This window comes from Equus caballus, chromosome 12, assembly GCF_041296265.1.
Source record: "Equus caballus isolate H_3958 breed thoroughbred chromosome 12, TB-T2T, whole genome shotgun sequence".
NCBI classification, from domain to species: Eukaryota; Metazoa; Chordata; class Mammalia; order Perissodactyla; family Equidae; genus Equus; species Equus caballus.
The window spans coordinates 43085246-43107428 of NC_091695.1; the positions used below are offsets into that span (position 1 = coordinate 43085246).

At 55.4% G+C, this 22183-nt stretch overlaps 1 protein-coding gene across 1 annotated transcript; it reads left to right on the forward strand.

Annotated features, from left to right (window-relative positions):
* The first annotated feature begins 276 nt into the window (after positions 1 to 276).
* Positions 277 to 17101, forward strand: SART1 (spliceosome associated factor 1, recruiter of U4/U6.U5 tri-snRNP). The gene is made up of 20 exons (XM_023654474.2): positions 277 to 1226; positions 3060 to 3117; positions 3504 to 3559; positions 4120 to 4246; positions 4368 to 4473; positions 4735 to 4812; positions 4906 to 5005; positions 5096 to 5238; positions 5330 to 5536; positions 6258 to 6382; positions 6462 to 6595; positions 6694 to 6836; positions 14079 to 14252; positions 14434 to 14544; positions 14820 to 14907; positions 15661 to 15751; positions 15861 to 15996; positions 16612 to 16701; positions 16803 to 16924; positions 17017 to 17101. The coding sequence occupies exons 1-20, from the start codon at positions 725 to 727 to the stop codon at positions 17033 to 17035; spliced, it is 2610 nt and encodes an 869-aa protein (XP_023510242.2). The 5' UTR covers positions 277 to 724; the 3' UTR covers positions 17036 to 17101.
* The last annotated feature ends 5082 nt before the right edge of the window (positions 17102 to 22183 follow it).

Consider the following 22183-nt stretch of genomic DNA (forward strand, 5'->3'; position numbering starts at 1 on the left):
GTCCCCAGCACATATGTTGGGTCCCAGAAATTCGAGAACGAGTAGGACAGAATGGCCTCTGCCTTTGACGACTTCCAATCTGGTGGGGGTGGGAGGCAGACCTTTAAAGGGGCACAGACATCACACCATAACAGATGGACTGCACAGGGGCCGCCAGATCTAGCAACTGTGGGGGGGGGTGGTGTCAGGAGGCACTGTGTGAACTGGGCTTTTAATGTTAAGTAACTTCAAGTTAGAGCCCCTCTCAAGAAACAAACACACACACACAGATGTGCCAAATTTTGCACTCGATTTCAAGGGGTTCACAGACACACAAGCTCATATGCAGCTCCTCAGCAGTTCACAGGGCACAGGTAAGACCCAGTCGAGGGAACGTGGGAAGGCAGGCGTTTGCTGACAATACTGGTTGTAGGGGCTCGGAGACCGGGCTGTGGAGCTCCGGGTCTCAGGAGAACAGGCTACGTCGTCCAACACAGGATGGAGCCACGACCCCAGGGAATCCACTAGGAGGACGCCTCCTGGAGCGGCAGACTCTGTCCACGGAAAGTCTCTGAGGGAGGCCAGGGAAGGGCTTCCAGTTCCGGGGACGCTGGCTGAGACGACCTCCAGGTCCTTACATGTTTGGGATCCAGTCTCCCCCAGACCGCGTCCGCGAACCTTTAAGAACGCATGCGCCGTCAGACCACTAGCTCTAGGACCGCCCCCTAGCCCAAGCCAGCCGCGAATGCGCAGTAGGTTCCGATCCCGGCCATCCCATGAGCCTTTGGGGCGGACCCCAAGGCGAACAACGGAAGCAGCCGCTCTTGGTTTCCGGCAACACGACAGCGGCTGCCGGGCGACCCGGAAGTGTTCCCATTTTGCGTCGTCGGGGCTCGGCGGCGGCCGGGCTCGGGGCGGACGTACCACCATGGGGTCGTCAAAGAAGCACCGCGGGGAGAAGGAGGCGACCGGGACGACGGCGGCGGCCAGCACCGGGGGCGCCACCGAGCAGCCGCCGCGGCACCGGGAGCACAAAAAACACAAGCACCGGAGCGGCGGCGGCGGCGGCGGCAGCAGCGGCGGCGAGCGACGGAAGCGGAGCCGGGAGCGTGGGGGCGAGCGCGGGGGCGGGCGGCGCGGGGCCGAAGCCGAGGCCCGCAGCGGCGCGCACGGGCGGGAGCGCAGCCAGGCCGAGCCTTCCGAGAGGCGCGTGAAGCGGGAGAAGCGCGATGACGGCTACGAGGCCGGTGAGGGGCGGGGCCTGCGCGGGGGCGGGGGGCGCGGGTGGGCTGGCCCAGCCACCCCAGGCTCTCTTCGTCAGCGCTTATTGAAGGGTCTTCTTATGGTTGTTTGGGATTAAAGATTGTCTTCCTCTACTAAGCTTTGTGGGGACAGAGATTTTCTGTTTTCCTCAGTTGGCACATCACAGGCCCTCAATAAATGTGTTGATTGAATGAATGAAGTGGTACCAGCCTGTGCATAGGCAAGAGAAAACCTGGTATTGGGCAAATCGTGTAGAGTTCACAATAGAGACAGGAGGCTGTAACATCGGCTGGGGTCGGAACACGAAGGGCCCTGGAGGCCCTGTTCAGAAATTTGAACTTTGTCCCGAGGGTAGTAGAGAGCCATGGATTTGAGTTGAAGAGTGAGTTAATCATATTTTTCAAAGATCACTGCATTGAGATCTGGATCAAGGGTAGACAAGACTGGAGGCCGGGTGAGGGCTGATGGTGGCCTGCACCAAGGCAGCTGCAGTGGGAGGGAGAGACGCAGACAGATTGAAGATGTGTTTTGGAGGAGGAATTAACATACTTGGATGAGGGTGGCAAGGAGAAGGAGTCGAGGATAGCTCCTTGCATTTTGGCGTGAGCAACTAAGTGGGTGGTGGTGTCATTTACTAAAATTGGGTTTGGGAGAGAAGCAGACTTTTTGGGGGAAGGTAATGAATTCAGTTTTGGAGAGTGTTGTGTTTGATGTGCATGGAGAAACCCAGGGTTTGGGCTGGATAGAGCAATTTGGGAGTCACAAGTATTTAGCCGGCAAATGAAGTTGCCTTAGAGAGTGAGGAACGAGAAGCCAGGTCAGAAGTAGAACCTGTGAAATGCCGTGTTTTAGCAGTAGGTGGAGCAAGGTACTACAAAATAGGGAGGTAGGATAACCAAAAAGGTGGGAAAGCCATAGGATCTGGTGTCACGAGATCTGTGGGAACGGAGCATTGTTAGAAGTGAGTGATGAGCAGTGTCAGACACCGCAGGAGATGAAGCAAAACCAGAGGTGAAAAGAATCCATTGGATTTAGAAATTAGGAGGGTGATGACTTTGGAGAGAGCCTGGAGGGCTTGGGATCCAGGGTCCAGGTGGAATAGAAGGGGAGGAGGTGGGTTGTCGGGAGGGGATGCAGGAAGGATGAGCATGTGGTGGCAGTTGGTTGGGGAGCTCCTCTGTGGGTGTCTAGCTTCTGTCTGTGGTGTTAAGTGAAGTTTCTTGCTGTTTGTGAGCTGGGTGGAGAAGCTCCAAAGTGTTTTTTTATCTCTGTGTCCCCAACATCCAGCACAGAGCAGGCACCAGCAAGTGTTTCTTGACTGTGTGAATTGCACGGAGGACACAGTCATGCTACCAGCCTGGTCCCTGCGCCGTGGAGAGAAACAGGCCCATAAGCCACTGATCATGCTGTGGAGTTCAGGGGAGAGCAGTTCATTCTGATCAGTAGTTCAGCAGGACCTTATGAAGGAGGGGGCATTCAATCTTTGCGTTTGGATAGGGTTTGTCAGCCAGAGTGAGGCCAGGGAGGACAGTGCAGGGTGGACACAGAATATACGAAAGTGGAGAGGTGGCAAAGTGAGAGATGCAGAAAGTTGGATGTTTTGGGTCAGCAAAGGAAGGTGTGTAGAAAAGGCAGGGTTCTCAGAAACTGGGAGCCGGAAGGACTTCCTGGGGTGGAAAAAGGCTGCTGTTTTCTGGAGTCTCAACAAGGCTCACGTGCTGGTGAGGGGCCCTCAGCTTTGGCCCTGCAGCTGGAGCCGAGGATGTGGCTTCTGGGCCCTGTGTTCAGCTCCTGAGCCGTGCTTCTTGTCGTTCCAGCTGCCAGCTCCAAAACTAGCTCAGGAGATGCCTCGTCTCTCAGCATCGAGGAGACCAAGTAAGCACTGTCTCCTGTATGTTTCTGCTCTTTTTTTCCGAGACAAGTGGCTCCAGGGGCACCTGCTCGGGGAAGCTGTCACACACTAATCGTTCTGGTTGGAATTGGAAGTGCCATAGAAATCATCTTAGCTGACCATTTGAGTTATGGAAGAGGACACTAATCCCAAGAGGAATGATGGCATTCTACTGGTTAGGGGCAGGCCAGGCCTAGTGCCCATGTTCCCTGATTTGGAGGCCGCTGGCCCTAGGCTGCCTAGGTCAGGCCCTGTGTGTGGGACCCTTAGGACCACCTACTTCCATCCTGTTTTCACCCTGTCTGTCCAGAAATGCGTTGGGTGCCCCCATTTCTTTGAAAGCTTCTAAGACTTGTACTCTTGTCTTCAGTAAACTCCGGGCCAAGTTGGGGTTGAAACCGTTGGAGGTCAATGCCGTCAAGAAGGGTGAGTGTGGGGCTGAGGATGGGAGTAAGGGAGGGCATTGGCAGGGGCAGAAAAAGGCCATCTGAAGGGATCTTTGAAGAAAGTGGGGTTAGAGTACAGGTTCAGCCCCAGTTAGTGGTCATGGGGGTGTGCGTGTGTACTTGCTGACAGGCGTGAGGCCCCTCTTTGCTGTTGTAATGGGGATCTGGGGCTCAGCTTATCCTGTGAGTTTGAATAGTTGACGCAGCATCCTCACTCTGGCTGTGAGGCAGCATTAGGTGGACTAAGGGATGTGTGCAGTTGCTGTAAACTGATCTGGGCTGTGTAGCTGAGGATTTCTTTTACACATCTTACACATGATATGAGGGGCTTTGGAAGATATGGAGGGTCTTGTCATGCCGTGTGGGGTGACACAGGAGTCACCGTGTGGGGATGAAGTGGGAGTAGGGAGGTGCAGGGTTCCTCCCCCATCTCCTGGCCCCTTCTGGCCCCCTGAGCTGGAAGGGGGCAGGGTGAGTGCCTCCCTCCTCTCCCCACCAGCCATGGGCAGGCATAGCCTCACGTCTGGGCCCCCCTTCCAGAGGCGGGCACCAAGGAGGAGCCCGTGGCAGCCGAGGTCATCAACCCTATGGCTTTGCGACAGCGAGAGGAGCTACGAGAGAAGCTGGCGGCTGCCAAAGAAAAGCGCCTCCTGAACCAAAAGCTGGGGTGAGGGGGTCCCAGCCAGGGCGGGCAGGGGAAGGGCCTGAGGAGGCCACCAGGGAGCTCTTGAGTTACGGTGAGGGAGCAGAAGCTGGGCTCCCAGAGGGTCACTTTCTCCCCTCTTCAGGAAGATAAAGACACTGGGCGAGGATGACCCCTGGCTGGATGACACTGCAGCCTGGATTGAGAGGAGCCGGCAGCTTCAGAAGGAGAAGGACTTGGCAGAGAAGAGAGTGAGGACCTGGGTGGCTGGGGTGGTTGCTCTGTGCCTCGGGTGGTCTGAGCGGCTGCTGAGGCAGGAGACTGGCCCTTGGGAGGTGAGGCTGGGTGCAGAGGCAGGAGGTCTGTGGTCGGCGGCGTCTGCTGTGGACTCTCAGTGGCTTGCCTGCAAAGCCTGCTCTTTTTGCACTCCTGCTTGGTAAAGGTCTGCGTGTCTTCTGGTGATCCTGAATGGCCTGAGGTCATAGGTCACCGCCCCCGTGCCCATCCTCTAGGCCAAGCTGCTGGAGGAGATGGACCAAGAGTTCGGCGTGAGCACTCTGGTGGAGGAGGAGTTCGGGCAGAGGCGACAGGTGAGGCTGCTGTGGCAGCTGGCGGGGCACTGCTGTCGTCCGTGCTGGGGGGTGGGGGCTCTGGACTCAGCTAGACCTTCCCCTCCCTTCTAGGACCTGTACAGCGCCCGGGACCTGCAGGGCCTCACCGTGGAGCACGCCATCGATTCCTTCCGAGAAGGAGAGACTTTGATCCTCACCCTCAAGGACAAAGGTGAGTGGAGCTGGGGTGCTCTCGTTGGGGCCACGGCCCTGCTGAGTTGAGGGCAAGCGCGAATGGCCGCCGCCCCTGCCCTGTCCGCAGGCGTGCTGCAGGAGGAGGAGGATGTGCTGGTGAATGTGAACCTGGTGGATAAGGAGCGGGCAGAGAAAAACGTGGAGCTGCGGAAGAAGAAGCCCGACTACCTGCCCTACGCAGAGGACGAGAGCGTGGACGACTTGGCACAGGCAGGCGGGCAGCAGCGGGGCGCTCACGAGATGCTGGCTCTGGCTTTGCAGGAGCCAGGCTGGGTCCCAATCTGTACTTTTTGCCTTGTAGCAAAAACCCCGCTCTATATTGTCCAAGTACGACGAGGAGCTCGAGGGCGAGCGGCCACAGTCCTTCCGTCTGGACCAGGGTGGCACGGCCGATGGCCTCCGGGAACGGGAGCTGGAGGAGATCCGGGCCAAGCTGCGGCTGCAGGCCCAGTCCCTGAGCACGGTGGGACCCCGACTTGCCTCCGAGTACCTCACGCCCGAGGAGATGGTGAGCCCCCTGGCCTCCACCTGTGCTTGTATCTGGGGTACTGAGTCCTTCCCCTCGGGTCTCGTACTGTCGGAATGAGCTATGGAGAGAATTTGAGTGTTCCTGTGGTGCTTGGCCCGTGTTGATGAGCAGTAAACGGCAATCCTGGGAGGTGCTATGGGGAGGCAGTGGGTGTAGACAGAACAGGGACTGTGAGCCAGATGGTCCTGAAAATGCCTCTGCCACGTAGCCAGCTTGTACCTTGGGTGAGTCATTCAACTATGAGCCTGAGGCACCCCATCTGAAATGGGGATGGCAGCCTCTTGAGGGCTGTTACGAGGATTAGCAGTAATGTGGGTGAGTGGTCATTTTATAGCTCGATGTGGATCTTGTATTTGAGATGACTGTGTCAACGCAGAGGTAGACAGCTGGCTCAGTGGATTGGTAGGCTAAGTGGCTAAGAGCAGGACTCTGGAGCCAGGCGACCAAGATTCACAATCCCCGCTCTCCCACTTAGGAGCTGAGTGACCTTGGACAAGGTACTTAACCTCTCTGTGCCTCAGTTTTCCTCATCTCACAGGTGGGATGACAGTCGATGTGCCTCACGTCTTGTTCGTGTATGTGACGTGCTCAGGACAGTGGCTGGCACAGAATAACGCTAGAGAGTCGTTCATTCTCATGGGCTTGTGGCTGCCCTTCCCCTCCTGCCCTCCTGATCCCTTCTCTCCTCTCCTGCCTTCAGGTGACCTTTAGAAAGACCAAGCGGAGGGTGAAGAAGATCCGCAAGAAGGAGAAGGAGGTGGTTGTGCGGGCTGACGACTTGCTGCCTCTTGGGGACCAGAGTCAAGATGGGGACTTCGGTTCCAGGTGGGCTTGGGCACACGTGGGATGTGGGGGCTGGGCTGGCCGAGCGGCCGATGCTCACTGGCGAGGCCTCTTCCTGCAGACTGCGGGGCCGGGGTCGGCGCCGAGTGCCCGAGGCAGACGAGGAGGCCCCGGAGGAGGAGGAGAAGGAGCCTGTGCCTCAGCCCCCGCAGTCAGATGACACCCGAGTGGAGAACATGGACATCAGTGATGAGGGTGAGGGGCCCGGCCCCTGGGGGTGGGCAGAAAAGGCAGGGAAAGTGCCCAGGGTCCAAGGAGATGACCTGAGCAGGCATCCTGTGTGTTTCCCACAGAGGAGGCCGGAGCACCGCGATCTGGGTCCCCAGAGGTGCTGGAGGAGGATGAGGCGGAGCTGGAGCTGCAGAAGCAGCTAGAGAAGGGGCGCCGGCTGCGGCAGCTGCAGCAGCTACAGCAGCTGCGAGACAGCGGGGAGAAGGTGAGCGCTCTGGAGGCTGGGCGCAGGTGGGCGCTGGCCTCCGCAGGGCTGGGGCCTTCGGTGACAGGGGTGTCTGTGGGGACCTGTCCTTATGAGCACGTGTGTCAGTGTGCCATTGGATGCAGCACCTGCGTTCCGATTTGGATTTTCTCTTTTGCTTGATACCATGTTCTTAGTAGATTTCTAGATTTCTGCAGTGTTTTCATGTAAGCTGGCTCTCTCCCTTTTTCCTTTCTGTGTATGTCTGTCACCTGCTTCCTGTGAATAGGGCATTATCCTAGGGCTGGGGGGTCACTGTGAATAGGTCAGCCAAGCGGCCCTGTGCTTGTGGAGCTGCCTTTCTGGAGGAGGGGTGGGGAACAGCAGTGAACTGTGAACACGTGAGCAAACAGGGTAATTTTGGATGGTGATTAGAGCTGGGCAGACAGACCAGGATGACGAGAGAGTAAGTGGAGGGTTGTGTCCCAGACTGGGTGTTCAGGGCTGACCTTTCAAGGGGTGACTTTCGTGTTGAGACTTAAATAACAAAGGAACCAGCCTTGCAGAGATCTGGGGGTAGGGCGGACGGACTGAGTAGAGTGGCGGCTGTGGGGACAGCAGATGTCCTTTGGGGAAATGACCTTAGAATGCTTGAGGACTGGGTAGGCTGGAGCGGAGTGAGGGCATGGTGGTGTGAGCTGCAGTGGAGAGGTCAGTGGGGTTGTCGCTGACCCACGTGGGGCACTCAGGTGTGCCCGGCGCTGCTGACGTGCTTTGTGTGTTGATTCACTTAATCCTCCCAGCAACACCTATGAGGAAGGCTCTGTTATCTCCATTTTACAGATGAGGAAACTGAGGCACAGAGGTATTAGGCACGTTGCCCAAGGTTACATGTCTGATAAATGGCAGAGCTGGGACTCGAACAGCTTGACTCCAGAGTCCACGCTTTTAACCCTGCACCTCCCACCTAGGGAGGGAATGGAGCTGGAGCAGTGAACCGCAGGGTGCCCACCATGTGGGGCAGAGTAGAGGCAGGGGCTCCGGCAGGGGAGTCGGAGAAGCAGCAGCCCGCCCCTGAGGTAGGAGGAAAGCCACAGGAGTGAGGCATCTCTGAAGCCAAGAATGGCTTCAAGAAGGGGAGTCGGGGTCTTCTGACACTACTGAGAGGCAGGTCAAATTTGGCACAGTGGAGGCAGTTCCAGGGGCTTCAAGACGATTGAAGAGATGGGAGTTGAGGAAGTGCGGGCAGCAGCTTGGGACAATTCCTCAGAGCAGGAGTGTGCAAACTTTTTGTTAAAGGGCCCAGATAGTAAATATTCGAGGTTTAAGGGTTTGTGGTCCAAGTCACAACTACTCAGGTGCTCTGCCAGTGTACTGAAAGCCGTCACAGACAACGCGTAAGTGAACGGGCATGGCTGTGTTCCAGTAAAACTTTATTTCCAAGAACAGGTGGTGGGCCATGATTTGCACACACGTGCTCTATAAAGAGGATCAGAGAAATGGGGCAATAGCTGAAGGGGGTGTGAGTTGAAGGAAGTTTTCCTTTCTTATACTTAATGATTAATAGCATTAATATTTAAAAACTACATCCAAGAATCATGGAGTTTATGGCTGAGAGGGTTGTAGAGGTTATGTAGCCCAGTGGTTCTCAGCCTGGCCGTGCATTAGTATCACCAAAGAAGTTTTCTCGTTTGTTGTGTTTTTTTTGGTGGGGAAGATTGTCGCTGAGCTAACGTCTGTGTCAGTCTTCCTCTGTTTTGTATGTGGGACACTGCCACAGCATAGCTTGATAAGTAGTGTGCAGGTCTGCGCCCAGGATCCAAACCCATGAACTCCAGGCTCCTGAAGCAGAGCCTGCAAACTTAACCACTACACCACCAGGCCAGCCCCAGGAAGGTTTTTAAACATATCTGAGCCATATCCCACATCATTTACATGCAGAAAAGTTGGGAGAATATTCCAATGAATGCTTTTATGCCTCCTGTCAGATCCAGTAATTATAAACCTTTTGTCACAGTGCTTTTTGTCTTCTCTTCCTCTTTGTTTTTTTCATCCACTGGAAGTAAGTTGCAGACATTGTGACTTTTCACCTCTAAGTACTTCTGCAGGCATCTCACACCCTCAAAGGAGTTTTTGTAAGTGATAGAGATTCTAGAGTATGTTTGATGCCGATCCAGGAAAGGTATTCATGATGGAAGAGCAGAAAGGAGGAGATATTTTCAGGAGCAAATCCTTAAGAGGCAAGGCAGGGATGGGACATAGAGTACAAGGGAGGGGTGGCCTTTGAGAGAAGCCAGGTCGTGTCATTCATTTCAGGAGGGAAGGCGAGGGAGGAGACAGCAGATGCAGGTAACTGGGTGGAGGAAGTCAAGGGACCTCCTGTCTGATTGCTTCTTTGTTCTTCAATGAGGAGGTGGCAGAGGTGTGGGGGTGGAGAGGTGGGACTTTGTTTTGAAGAGTGGAGATGAGGCACCCACGGGAGGGGAGGAGGTCTGCCGGGCCACGTGGACTGCTCAGGGAGGTTAGTTGGGACTCCTCATTTGCAATAAGCTCTCATGAATTTAAAGTGGATCTGACCAGAACCTTTATGAATTTCTTTAGCCCATTCATCTGCTCAGTATGGTCAGCTGAGTAGGTGACATCTGGGATTAATCAAGATTGGGTTTTCCAGGGAAAGAGGGCAGGGCAGTTAAAGTATTTGCAAAGGAGGGATTGTATTGATGCTCCGTAGGATCCAGGCTGGATGATAAGGGACAGAACAGGAGGAGAGTGATGGATGTGAAGATGGGGACTAGAGTCTTGATGAGGTTGAAGAATTTCTGGACTGAGGGTTATAGAGGAAGTGAGCTGGAAAGGGCGGATGTTGCAGACAGAGAGAACACTTGGAGTTGAGATTTTGAAGGTGGGGATGTGGTCATTGGTGATGATAAATCCAGGCAGGAGAGTGTGGACCCCTGGAGGGAGTGACTAAGGAGGGGTTGAGAAAATGATCATCAGAGGTGAGGACATCAAGGAACCTCTGGGGCAGTTACTGGAGGCATCGTTTTGGATGCGGAGGTCACAAAGAGTAAAGACGAGAATAGAAATGCAGAGGAAGACAGGAAGCTGGTGCTGAAATTCTTAGTGAAAGGGGGTGAGGTGAGGAGGTGAGAGAGCACCTGGTACCCAGGCCCCTGAGGCAGGAGCGACTGAGCTTGCTCAGGCACTTCACTGAGGCCAGCGCAGAGAGGGCAGGGGGAGGAGTGATAGGCAAGGACACGCAGGACAGCGTCAGAGGCCACATCAGGCAGAGCCTGACTGTTGCAGTGAAGATGCAGCCATTAGAGGACTTTGATCTGAGTTCTTTGTTTTCAAAGATCATTCTGGCTGCTTGTAAAGAGGACAAACAGATTCCTGGTGGGAGGAAGAGAGGAGTTAGAAGGCGGATGCAGTCATCCGGCCAAGAGGTGAGGTCTGCTAGGGTGGCGGCCGTGGGGACAGGAAGAAGTGGTTGTCTTGGGAATGTATTTCAGGGGTAGGATCAGCAGTGTTTGCTGATGGACTGCATGAGGGATGCGAGTGAATAAGAGGTTGAGGATGGTTCCCAAGAATTCTGACGTGAACAGCCCGCCAATGGTAGGGCCATTTACTGAGATGAGAAAGACTAGGGGAAGAACAGGTTTGGGGAAGAAAACCAAGTGTTTGGTTTTGGTTAAGTTTGAGACACCTCTTTATTAGAGGTGATTGATGTTGACTAGGCAGTTGGACATGTGAATTTGAACTTCAGGGGAGAGGCTGAGACTGGAGATACAAACGTGGAAGTCAGTATGTAGACAGGAGTTCAAGCCGAAGGATCAGATGGAGTCACCAAGAGAGCGAGTGTAGATAAAGAAGAGAGTGCAGGGCTCCAAGAGAGGAGCCTGAGAAGGAGAGCGAGTGAGGAAGGAAAAGAGGAAAGGGTGTCGTCTTGGAAGCCACGTGAAGAAAGGACCTTCAGGGGAAGGGTATGAGCAACTGTGACAAACCCTGTGGAGAACGTGGACGTATCAGGAGGTTGACAATTGACCTTTGGATTGGGCAACGTGGAGGTCATTGACGGCCTTGTCTAAAGTCACCTCTTTGGGGCAATGGGCAATGAAGGCCAGATCCCACTGGTTTAGCAAGGTGGCTGGATACAAGATTAATAAATGAAAGTCAGTTGTCTTTCTGTGTATCAGCAAGAGATAGAAAATGTAATTTTAAAAAATACACCATTTATGAAAACAATGTAGATAATGAGATGGTGTGGCTAAGCAGTAGAAGGCAATATGGATAAGGATCAGGATAGCAACACAATTAAAAGGAATAAATGATGTGCCAGGTCTGTATGGGAAAAATTACAGTCCATTTTTGAAAGACATTAAGAAGATGTAATTAAATTGATAGACTGTTTCAGTTGGCTGGGGTTGCCATAACAGGTACCTCCCACTGCATGGTTTAAACAACAGAAACTTCTTTCTCACACTTCTGGATGCTGGAAGTCCAAGATTGAGGCATTGGCAGGTTTGCTTTCTCTCGAGGCCTCTCCTTGGTGTGAAGATGATGGCCTTGTCGCTGTGTCCTCACATGGCCTTTTCTCTGTGTGCCTGCATCCTGGTGTCTCCCTCCTTCCTCATAAGGACACCAACCTGTTGGATTGGGGCCCACTCTTATGACCTCATGTGACCTTAATTATCTCTTCAAAGACTTGTCTCCAAAGGCAGTCACAGAGGTCGGGCCTCAACATGTGAATTTTGAGAAGACAACAGTTCAGTCCATAACAACCATGTTCATGGATAGGACTCAATATTATAAAGATGTTGGTCTCCTCAAGTTAATTTATAGATTAAATGCAATTCCAATAAAAATCCCAATAGGTATTTTTGCGGAACCTCGCAAGCTGATTCTAAAATTTACATAGAAGATCAAAGGGCCCCCAATAGCCAAGACAGTGTTGAACCATAAGGTGGTGAGATTTGCTCTAAGATATCAGGGCTCCTTCTACAGTTATAGTGATTAAGGCGGTGTGGGATTGGCATACGGATGGACTAAGAGGGCGAAGTGACACAGTCAGTTTGCTATTTAAAAAAAGGTGAAATTGGGTTTGTGCCTCACTCCTCACACAAAATTCACTTACCGATAAAGACTCAAAGTAAAAAACATTTCAGAACAAAATCAAGGAAATTATGCGTATGACTTTGTGGCAGAGAAAGATTTCTGAAGATATAAATGTAAAAAAGCATGAAGGAAAAAACTAACATTTAACTACTTAGAAATTAGGAACTAAAGTTTTTTTCAAAAAGATAGCATGAAGAATATAAAAAGGACAGGCCAGAAAGAGAAGATATTTGCCCGTACATGTAACCATCACTAGGTTGGTGTCAAGAATATATAAAGAACAAAAGTTGACTTAAAACAGACATAGGCAAAAGACCCTAGGAGGCACTGCACAGAAGTGGAAGGATAAGTAGCCAATAAAATAACCAATGAGGTTCGGCTTCATTAGTGATCAAGGGAAGGTGAGCTAAACAATGATGGGCCGTGTCACACCCACACCATTTGGCAAAAATGTCAAAGTCTGACACTGTCAAGTGTCAGTGAGGATGGGGAGCAGCCGGAATCTTACACACCCTTTTCATGGGCGTGTGAGTCTAAGCAGATTGGGAGGACATTGACATATTCTCAAAGAGTGAAGTATGAGTGCCCTGTGGCCCCACGGTCCCCACTCCACAGTGTGTTCCCGGAGAAACACTTGCCCACATTGCACCAGGAACTAGGCATCAGATTGCTTGTAGCTGCCTTATCTGCGACAACAGAAAAAGTCTGTCCTTGGTGCACCAGACGCCTAGACTGAGGTACATTCATATTGTGGAGTATGATTCTGTAGTGAAAAGCTATCAACTGTAGCCACTCATGTCAAGATTAATCTTGAAAAAATAGACGTATGTATATTTTTTTTTGCTTGAGGAAGATTAGCCCCGAGCTAATATCTGTGCCAGTCTTCCCTACTTTGTATGTGGGTCACCGCCACAGCTTGGCTGCCGACTAGCGAACATCCATGCCTGGGATCCAAACCTGTGAACCTGGGCTGCTGAAGTGGAGGGCACGAACTTAACCGCTATTCTGGCCCCAAAAATATATATATATTTTTAAACAGCAAATCACAGAAAAATCATACAGTATGATTCAAATTACATGATGTTTAAAAAATGCACAGTGAAATAGCATAGTGTTTGTGGGTAGGTCCTTATGTGGTAAAGCTATAAAGACGAGCTGGTGAATCGTGACCACAAATATGGGGGAGGAAACAGGGCGTTAATGATGTTGTTTCTCTGCTGGGTGATGGGTATAGGGACGTTTGATTATTATTATTTTTAAAAAACATAATGCATGTGTCAGAACCCTTTTAGGTTTATGATGACATTCATTAAAAGATAAATGTAATAAAATGGAAGGAAAGGGGGTACAGAAATGGACATGCTGACTAGAAACTTCTCTGAGGAGTTTGCTGTTAGGGGGAAGAGTAGTGGGGCTGCTGGGGTTGAAGGAGGATTTTTGAAAAGGGAGGTCCTAGGTAGTTCTTGTGTGCTGATGGGAATGACGCAATAGAGGCGACAGTGGGTGCAGTCAGGGGGACAATGTCAGGAACAGGGTTTTGAGGGGCCTCAGAGCCGTGTCAGGTGGAGGGTGGCCTGAGGTAGGAGCAGGGCCGGGCTTCTGCTGTGACAGGAGGGAAGGCAGAGGGTGGGGGTGGGGGTGGATTCCGTGCTGGAAGCATGTGGAAGGTCCACGGGGCATCACATCTGGGGCCTCAGGGAACGGGTTCTGGAACAAGCAGTGTTTACACCGAGTCCTGAAACAGGAGTTTGTTGGGGGAAGAGCGGGTGGCAGAGGAGTGGCAAGGGAGGCCTGGCGTGTTCCAGGTCCTGAGGAGGGCATGTGAGGCTGAGGTGGCAAGTTGAGGGGCTTTGGAGAAGGGTCGGTACAGGCCTGGTCCTGAAGGGCTGGGTAAAATTTTGGATATTCAAAGGGCAGTAGGGAGCCATTGACGGCTTTGGGGGCAGAGGAGTGACAGAGTGAAACTGGTGCATGTGTAGAGTGGAGAGCGGACTAGGGGTCAGGGAGGAAGTGGAGACCAGTCTGAGGTCCACTGTGGGCAGGGGGAAGGGCTTGTCTTACTGCCACCAGGGAGGATCTTGGGTTCCTGGTCTCAATGGCACCACCCCAGAAATGTCTGGGTTTGCCCACAGCCACTCCCTCCCCCAGGTGGTGGAGATTGTGAAGAAGCTGGAGTCGCGCCAGCGGGGCTGGGAGGAGGATGAGGATCCGGAGCGGAAGGGGGCCATCGTGTTCAACGCCACGTCGGAGTTCTGCCGCACTCTCGGGGAGATCCCCACCTACGGGCTGGCCGGCAACCGGGAGGAGCAGGAGGAGCTCATGGTGGGTCCCCAGACAGCTGCCCCTCCCCACCCCGCCCCCCGGCCTGCTCTGCTCCTGGCTGGGGGCCCTTGTGGGTGGTGATGTCAGCCCCTGGTCCTCAGGGACCAGCCTCAGTGCTCGGATGGAGCGGGCGGGCTGTGGGCCAGGCCACCCGGGCCGACTCTGGTCTTCTGTCCCCCAGGACTTTGAACGGGATGAGGAGCGCTCGGCCAACGGCGGCTCTGAGTCGGACGGGGAGGAGAACATTGGCTGGAGCACAGTCAACCTGGATGAGGAGAAGCAGCAGCAGGATGTGAGGGGCGCGGGGCTGTGGGCGGGCAGAGCGAGCGCAGAGGGCACACAGTCCGCTGGGGTGGGGCTAGCTGTGGCTCCTCAGTGTCCCAGAGCCCCGGTCCCCTCTGCCGTTCATGGGCTCTGTCAGCCTCAGGGTTGTCGTGGAGATTAGAGGTGGCAGCTGGTTGCCCAGGCCTGTGCACGGGGTGGACACAGTCTTGTGTGGTGGGTGCTGACTGGTGGGTAAGCCCGGGGGGCCACTCATCACCTCCCTCCCCGTGTGCTGCCCCCCAGTTCTCGGCCTCCTCCACCACAATCCTGGACGAGGAGCCCATTGTGAACAGAGGGCTGGCAGCCGCCCTGCTGCTGTGTCAGAACAAAGGTGAGGGGCTTGGGCGGCCGTGAGCCCGGTGGGGCCCGGGGGCTGTGGTGGGAAGGGCTGGTGGGCGATGGCAGGTGAGGCAGGTGCTGGCATGGCTTCCTCTGGTCCCCTTTGCTGCCACTCTCTCATTCCTGGTGCCGTGAGCCACTCCTCCAGGACCTGTGAGCCGCCCCTGCTGCACCCTGCTTCGAGAGCAGTCAAGGAGCGGCTGGCCTTTCTGCTCTGTGTGCCCTGTTTTTGATGGCTTTGCCCACATAGCTCCTACAGAGCACCCTTCATCCTTCAAGGCTCGGCATCTCCTCTGGGGAGGAGGGGCGGAGTTGGAGCAGTCCTGGCTGTGGCACAGAGAGACCCTGGTATTGGGCTCCACTCTGCCATTTGCTTGGCCAGTGGCCCTTGACAGGGGCCTGATTTCTTTTTTTCCCCAAGTAATTTTATTGAGATCATAACAGTTTATAACGTTATGTAATTTCGGGTGTACGTTATTGTTTGTCAGTTTCTGAATGCGCTTCATCGTGCTCACCCCAGGAGTCTCATTTTTATCCGTCACCAAACGTATGTGCTGACAGGGGCCTGATTTCTGAGTCTCTCTTTTTGACTGTTTGTTTTCAGTGTCTGTCTACAAAATGGGCCCCAAGGCCTTTACTCTTGCGGCCTGGCTCTGAGGGGCCCGCTGGGGCGTCAGGCCTGCCCGGGGGCTGCCCCTCTCTGAGGGGGTGGGCAGCCTGGAGTCTGACCGCCCCCTCTCCCCAGGGCTGCTGGAGACGACGGTGCAGAAGGTGGCGCGCGTGAAGGCGCCCAACAAGTCGCTGCCGTCCGCCGTGTACTGCATCGAGGACAAGATGTGAGGATGGCAGGGCGGGCGGGGGGCCGGGGCCGGCGGCAGCTCGGGACAGCTGGGGAGCCAGGCCGGGTGGGCAGCAGCTGGCACTGAACCCCCTGTCTCGGGCCAGGGCCATTGATGACAAGTACAGCCGGCGGGAGGAGTACCGTGGCTTCACCCAGGACTTCAAGGAGAAGGACGGCTACAAGCCCGACGTTAAGATCGAGTACGTGGACGAGACGGGCCGGAAGCTCACCCCCAAGGAGGTGAGGCTCTGAGGCGGCTGCCGAGGCAGAGCGGTGCCCCGGGGTCTGGGCTCGCCGACCGCTGGCTGGGGGCCTGGCGGAGTGTCAGAACCTCTGTGCTTGGTTTCCGTCTCTGGTGGGCACTGCAGTCCCCCTTGCAGGCCTGGCGGGAGGCCCCGACAGGCACCCTGGCTCCTTTGCCTGCCTTCCCCCTCGGTGGCTTGACCTGGCCTGAGGGCCGCCATCTGGCGGGCAGTGTCCAGACCCTGGGCTGACTCCTGAGCTCTGAGACGCCCCAGCTCCACCTGGCGGCCCTCGGCGCCTCTCCCGCCCCCTCTCTCCCTCCCAGCCCCGCCCCACCTGCGCCCTTCCCCACCGTCCCCGGGTTTGCTGCCCTCCTCCCTGCAGCCCCAGCCCAAGTGTTCTGGCATGGCCTCCGCACGGCAGGTCTCAGCGCAGGTCCCAGCACCCCCATGGCAGCTCATCCATCTCCCCCACTCTGCTGGGAGCCCCTGGGGGGGCGCCAGGGTCGGTGCCCTTCTCCCATCCCCTTCCTACACACCCCCCAGGCCAGCACTGAATCCCCACCCTGGGGACACAAGTGGCTCCAACAGGCTTCCTGCCCCTTGTCCCCAGGCTTTCCGGCAGCTGTCCCACCGCTTCCACGGGAAGGGCTCGGGCAAGATGAAAACGGAGCGGCGGATGAAGAAGCTGGACGAGGAGGCGGTGGGTGGCCCGCGGGGATGGGGGGGTGGCCTCTGCCCGTACTGGGGTGGCTGATGTGCTGGGGCCCCTCCTGCGCCGTGCTGACCGACCCCGCTCTGCAGCTCCTGAAGAAGATGAGCTCCAGCGACACGCCCCTGGGCACGGTGGCTTTGCTCCAGGAGAAGCAAAAGGCCCAGAAGACGCCGTACATCGTGCTCAGTGGCAGCGGCAAGAGCATGAACGCGTGAGTGGGTGGCGCAGGCGGGCAGGGGCGGGCAGGGGCGAGCGCAGGGCCTGGGCCCACTCTCCAGCCTCATGGCCCTCTTCTCTCCGCAGGAACACCATCACCAAGTGAAGCCAACCTCCCTTCCGGTCCCCACCCCAACTTTAATATTAAATAAAGTCCCCTCCTTATTTTTTCCCCCCTGGTCATGGTACAGATTCTGGGGTTAGACCTGGGAGGAGCATCAGCGACACCACCCTCAGGCAGGCTCTGTAGTCAGCTGTGTGACCTCAGGCAAGTCACTGAACCTCTCTGGGCTTTAGTTCTGCCATTTGTACAATCAGAACATTTCTGCTTTCTAAGCTGTCTTGTGAAGATCAAATGAGCTCGCTCATTCATTCATTCATTCACCTGGAATTCAGAAGTGGGCAAGACCCCTCAGAGGTGGCTTAGAATCTGGCCTCTGCTAGGTGAGACCTGGTCATCAGATGACACGAATAACTAAAGGAGATGACGGGAGAGGACAAGCCCCGATCCTCTGAAGCCGTCCTCCACCCCACTCTGGGCCCCAGCCCGCCAGAGAGAAGCCAGCCGGTTCATTTTCCCAGGCCCCGTCCATCACCACCTGGCCCAGCGTGGAGCACCTGTCTCGGCCGATTGTTGGAGGTCACCTTACCCCCTGCACGGCCGGCTTTCAGGGAACAAGTGGGAGGTGGTGTAGAGACTTGGTCACCCTGGTCTCTCCCGGCTCCTGGCGCCACCCCAGTCACCGCCCCCGGGGCCAGGACTGCGCAGCCCAGCAGGGCCCGGCCTTGGCTCTGTGCCCGGCGGAGGGGCCACCCCAGGCTTCTCCCGGAGGAAGGTGTACAGAACCCGTGTCCTGCCCCCAGCTACGCCCAAGTGCATTCCAGATGGTTCAAGGGTTTTTTTTAATGAAACAAAAAAAATACAAGAAAAGGGGGAATTTTAAAAAGTAAACTCAGGGTGGGAAAATGTAAGCAAGGGCCAAAAGACAGTTTTAACCCATGGCTTTTGATGACAGTTTTTGTCTGGCACACCCACCAAGCACAGTCCCCCCACTCTCCTTGAGCTCGTCTCCCTGTGTTTTGAGGTCAGATTCTGATGTGTCTTCGCTTGGGCTGCCTCCTCAGGGCTCGGGGACGGTGGCCTGACTGTGTAGGCCGAGCCTAGGGTTCGGGGCCTCGCTCTCCATCTCTCCTGAAAGCCTCGAGGCCCACCCGGTGTTGGGGCGGGCGGACCAGTGGCCCTGCCGTGGTAGCACCCAGCTCCTGTCACAGCTCATGCCTTACTCCCTGCAGACAATGGCCCGTTAGGAGACTGTCACTGCTGTCAGAGCCAGAAAAGACCAAGGCCTTGTTTGGAGCAGTGGTGGCCAGGGTGGGATGACCAGTTTGGTCCAGGCTCTCTGACCCTAGTGACGGGGTGGACAGTAAGTGGTGAGCCAGAGACTAGGAGAGGCTTCTGGAGACACTTGGGGGCCTCCTCCAGGAAGCCTCCCTGGGTGGCACCTTCTGCCTGCTTCCCCTCCCCTTCCTGTGGCTGCTGGTCCCTTGCCAGGTGCTTGCCCTTCCCTGCCCTGCGACACACTACCCTCCTCCCAGGCTGTGCCTGCCCTCCTGGCCAAGGCTGGGAGGCACCAAGGAGTCCGCTCAGCCCCCAGGGGTAGTAGGAGGGGCTGGGGATCACCAAATCCTTTGAGGCCTGAGCCCCCAGGGCAGGCAGCACCCAGGGAGAGGCTCAGCAGTGGGGCCCACAGGGAACACTCCGCCCCTCATTCCCACCACCCCCCGCCCCGCCCCCCGGCCTGCGGGCACTGGGGGCAGCGATGCCTCCATGCAGGCTGGTGCGAGGGCCAGTGAGCTCTCAGCCAGGGCCTGGGGGCGAGCCAGCTGGGGCGCTCACGGGGCTGCCCTTCCGTTTACTTAGCTGTCTGACCCTGAGTCTCAGTGTCCTGGTCTGCAACGTGGGGGCCGTGATCTCAGACCTCCAGGGCTGGTGCGAAGCATGGTTGAGAACATCCCTCCATTACTTCAGCAAATACTGTGTGTTGCCCAGCGGCAGGCCTGAGGATAAGGGGCAGAGCCAGGCAGGCTGCCTGGGCCCATGGGGGTCTGATGGGTGGGAGCCACTGAACAAGGACCGCTAGGTGTGAAAGGAATGGGAGGGAGTCCGCCCCATGCCACTCCACGTGGCTCCTGGGTCCTCAAAAGGGCTGCAGAGAGCCCAGCTGTAATTTCCAGAAGCCGGTTCACGGCCTTCTCTGTCGCCAGCCCACAAGGCGCCCTCGCTAAGGCACCCGGGACCGCCCAGGACCCTTTCGCTCTCTGCTGCTGCGTTCCCACCCAGCTCAGCCCAGGGGGCCCCTTCTCAGAAAGGCCCCTGCTGGGCGTGGTGATGGGATCCTCAGTGCAAAGGCCAGACTGTCCGAAGCGGGTTGTGGCCTGAGCGCTGAGCAGGGGCAAGGGTCCCCTCCTCACTCAGGTGGTCCGGCTCCCTCCGGGCTGTGCCCACGCCCTGCCCCTGTCCTCCAGACCCCTTCAAGCCCCAGGGGCCATACCCAGCCTGTGGCTCCACCTGTCAACGGATGGCCCCTTTCTGTGCTCCCCCACGGTGTGGTGAGGTCTGTGAAGCCCGCAGGATGGGGAACCCGCCCCCTCCCAGCCCCAGCAGCGGCCCTGGCTTCTCTCCTGCGCTTTCTCCCAAGTTTGTACCCTGGAGGCCCAGGCGGGGCCCTGGCACTCTAGTGCACTTGGAAAAAGGTGCCCCTCTGGGCTGCCGGACACGGGCCCTGGGAGCATGGCTGGTGGGCTGAATTCTCACCCATCTGCCCCAGAGGTGCTGTCCTTGGTGCCCCCCAGCACTGAGCCCATGAGTGACCGGGACCTAGGCTCCCTGCCCCACCTTCCCCAGCTGGTCCTGTCTGTGTCCCTTGGTGTCCTCAAGAAGGGTTCTGCCCAGGTGCAGACTAGGGGGAGCGGAAGGGGCTGGCTCTGCGGCGCCTTCCATGTCGTGGGCAGGGAGGGGCTGTTCCCCAGAGGAGGTGGGTGTGGCAGCATGACAAACATTCACGTTCTCTCCCTCCTTGTCCCTGGGCTGGATCTCCCCGGGTCACCCTCTGCACGATCCTGGCCACATTCCCTGACCTTGCTGAGCCCTGTGTCCTCGGGATGGGGAGAGAAGCTCCCACCTCAAATTGTCCTGAGTTTTACCAGTGGGAGCTCCCGGAAGTTGGCTTCGATGTTCCTTTGACATGTCTCCCTCACTCTTTAAGCACTTTCTTACTTTCTGGTAAAACAACAATGAAAACTGTTCCAGGCTCGTCTTGTACTTTCCCTGCCCTGACCCTGGAATCCGCCATTTTCTCAAAGCGCCCTGGTTCCTTTTAGTGAAGGGTGGTGTTAAAAACCAAGATCTGGATGCCCTGGTGCTCACGGCTCCTGGGGTGTCGCCGCTCTCAGGCCCTCTCCGTGGACAGAGCTGGGAAATGAATAGATCACGTTTCAACCTGTATTTACTTTTTTCTACGTTGACCGAAAACCATGACTTAGGCGGTAGCTCCGATTCCAGTCTGACACACCACGGGGTTCACTCTACTTTTCTCCCTTGTCATATTCACCTCCCTTCTCTGATAGTGAGAAGCTGCCTCCCTTTCTCCTCTAGATATTTACTTGGATCAATTTCCAGGACAGAACTCCTGTCCCTGCTGTCACCCTCTTCCCCTCCCCACTTCACTCAGTTTCTGAGGCTCCTGGCTGGGCCGTTGATGCCACCACTGCCCATGCAGACTCTTCCTCGCTCCACCCCGACGAGGGCCCCTCACTGCCCTCAGGCCCCCGCTCACCCCCCAGGCTGCCCCTCCAGCCCCTCTGCCCTGAGATGCCCACACAGGCTGCTCGGGCTCTGATGCCCACCCTGAGCTGCAGGGACAGCCTCGTCACCCTGCTCAGGCTCCCACAGCCCACTGGGCCTCTGACATCCCACTCTAGGCTGCATGGCCCCCCAGCTGCCCCCGCAGGGACACAGACCTGTCTGGGTCGTCCCTACCTATACAGGCTTTTAGTCTCAGAAGTCATCCTTTTAGCAGTTGTTTTTAAAGTGCCCCGTTGTTTTCTAAACAAAACAGTGCATGTTCCTTGTAGAACAGAGCGAAAAGGTTGAAGAATAAAAACTGCTGAAGTTAGACAGACCTCCAACCGCCGTGTGAAAGGTCAAGAGGGAACAGGTGCACCTTGCCAACAGCACTGGAGCCCACTCATCGGGTTCACAGCATTAAAAGCAGAGCGCGCCTCCCAATGCGCTGCAGTAGCAAACCTGGGAAATATTCTTTCCAAAATAAGGGCCCCTGGTTGACCCACAGTTTACAAGGAAAGCGGGGACGGAGGAACATGTGAGACCCCAGCTCTAGGATCCGATCAGCCGAATCAGGCACGTGGGAAATTCTACAGGCAAAGGAACTGGTTTCCTCAAAAATAAAAGACATGAGAAAAGGTGAGAGGGGAATGTTATAATTAAAAAGACGCAAGAGACAGCCCGAGGAACACAGCGTAGACCTTGTTTGGATCCTGATTCAAACAAATGATTAAAAAAACATTTTTGAGGGCTGGCCTGGTGGTGCAGTGGTTAAGTTCGCATGTTCCGCTTTGGTTCGCATCCTGGGTGCGGACATGGCACCGCCTGGCAAAAGCCATGCTGTGGCAGGCGTCCCACATATAAAGTAGAGGAAGATGGGCACGGATGTTAGCTCAGGGCCAGTCTTCCTCAGCAAAAAGAGGAGGATTGGCAGCAGATGTTAGCTCAGGGCTAATCTTCCTCAAAAAAAAAAAAAAAAGAAAAAGAAAAGAATAGAAACAAACAAACAAGAAATATTGGCTCCGTCTTTAAGGTCATAGATTACCCCTTACCAGTTAAATTTGTTAGGCTAAAGTAAATTCCTATTACTGGCTGTATTATCGTAGAAGCTGGTTCTTACATTCTGTGAAGTTCGTCTTTTTCTCTTTTAAAATAAATTTTGAGTTCATGCTAAGATATGTCAAGCATTGTTTTTGGATAATTACATAAGTAACAAAAACGTCTAGCGTGAGAATTAAGGAAAGTCCGTAAACTCTCCCAGTGGTTATTCACTGGATGTGTAAAGAACTAGTAAACAGCTCAGAAGTGCTGCTGTCTCCTTTCTCTCCTCTCTAAGGGCCTGTCATTTCCCAGGCCTGGAGCTTGCTGTCTTCTGGCTACAGCCGCGTCTATAGAGAGCTACTATTAGTT

Excerpts from the sequence above, each read along its gene's own strand:
- SART1 (XM_023654474.2), top strand. The coding sequence starts at position 725 with ATGCGCAGTAGGTTCCGATCCCGGCCATCCCATGAGCCTTTGGGGCGG. Across the intron at positions 5,006-5,095 it reads CCTCACCCTCAAGGACAAAG|GCGTGCTGCAGGAGGAGGAG; the intron begins GTGAGTGGAGCT and ends CCCTGTCCGCAG. Across the intron at positions 6,383-6,461 it reads GATGGGGACTTCGGTTCCAG|ACTGCGGGGCCGGGGTCGGC; the intron begins GTGGGCTTGGGC and ends CTCTTCCTGCAG.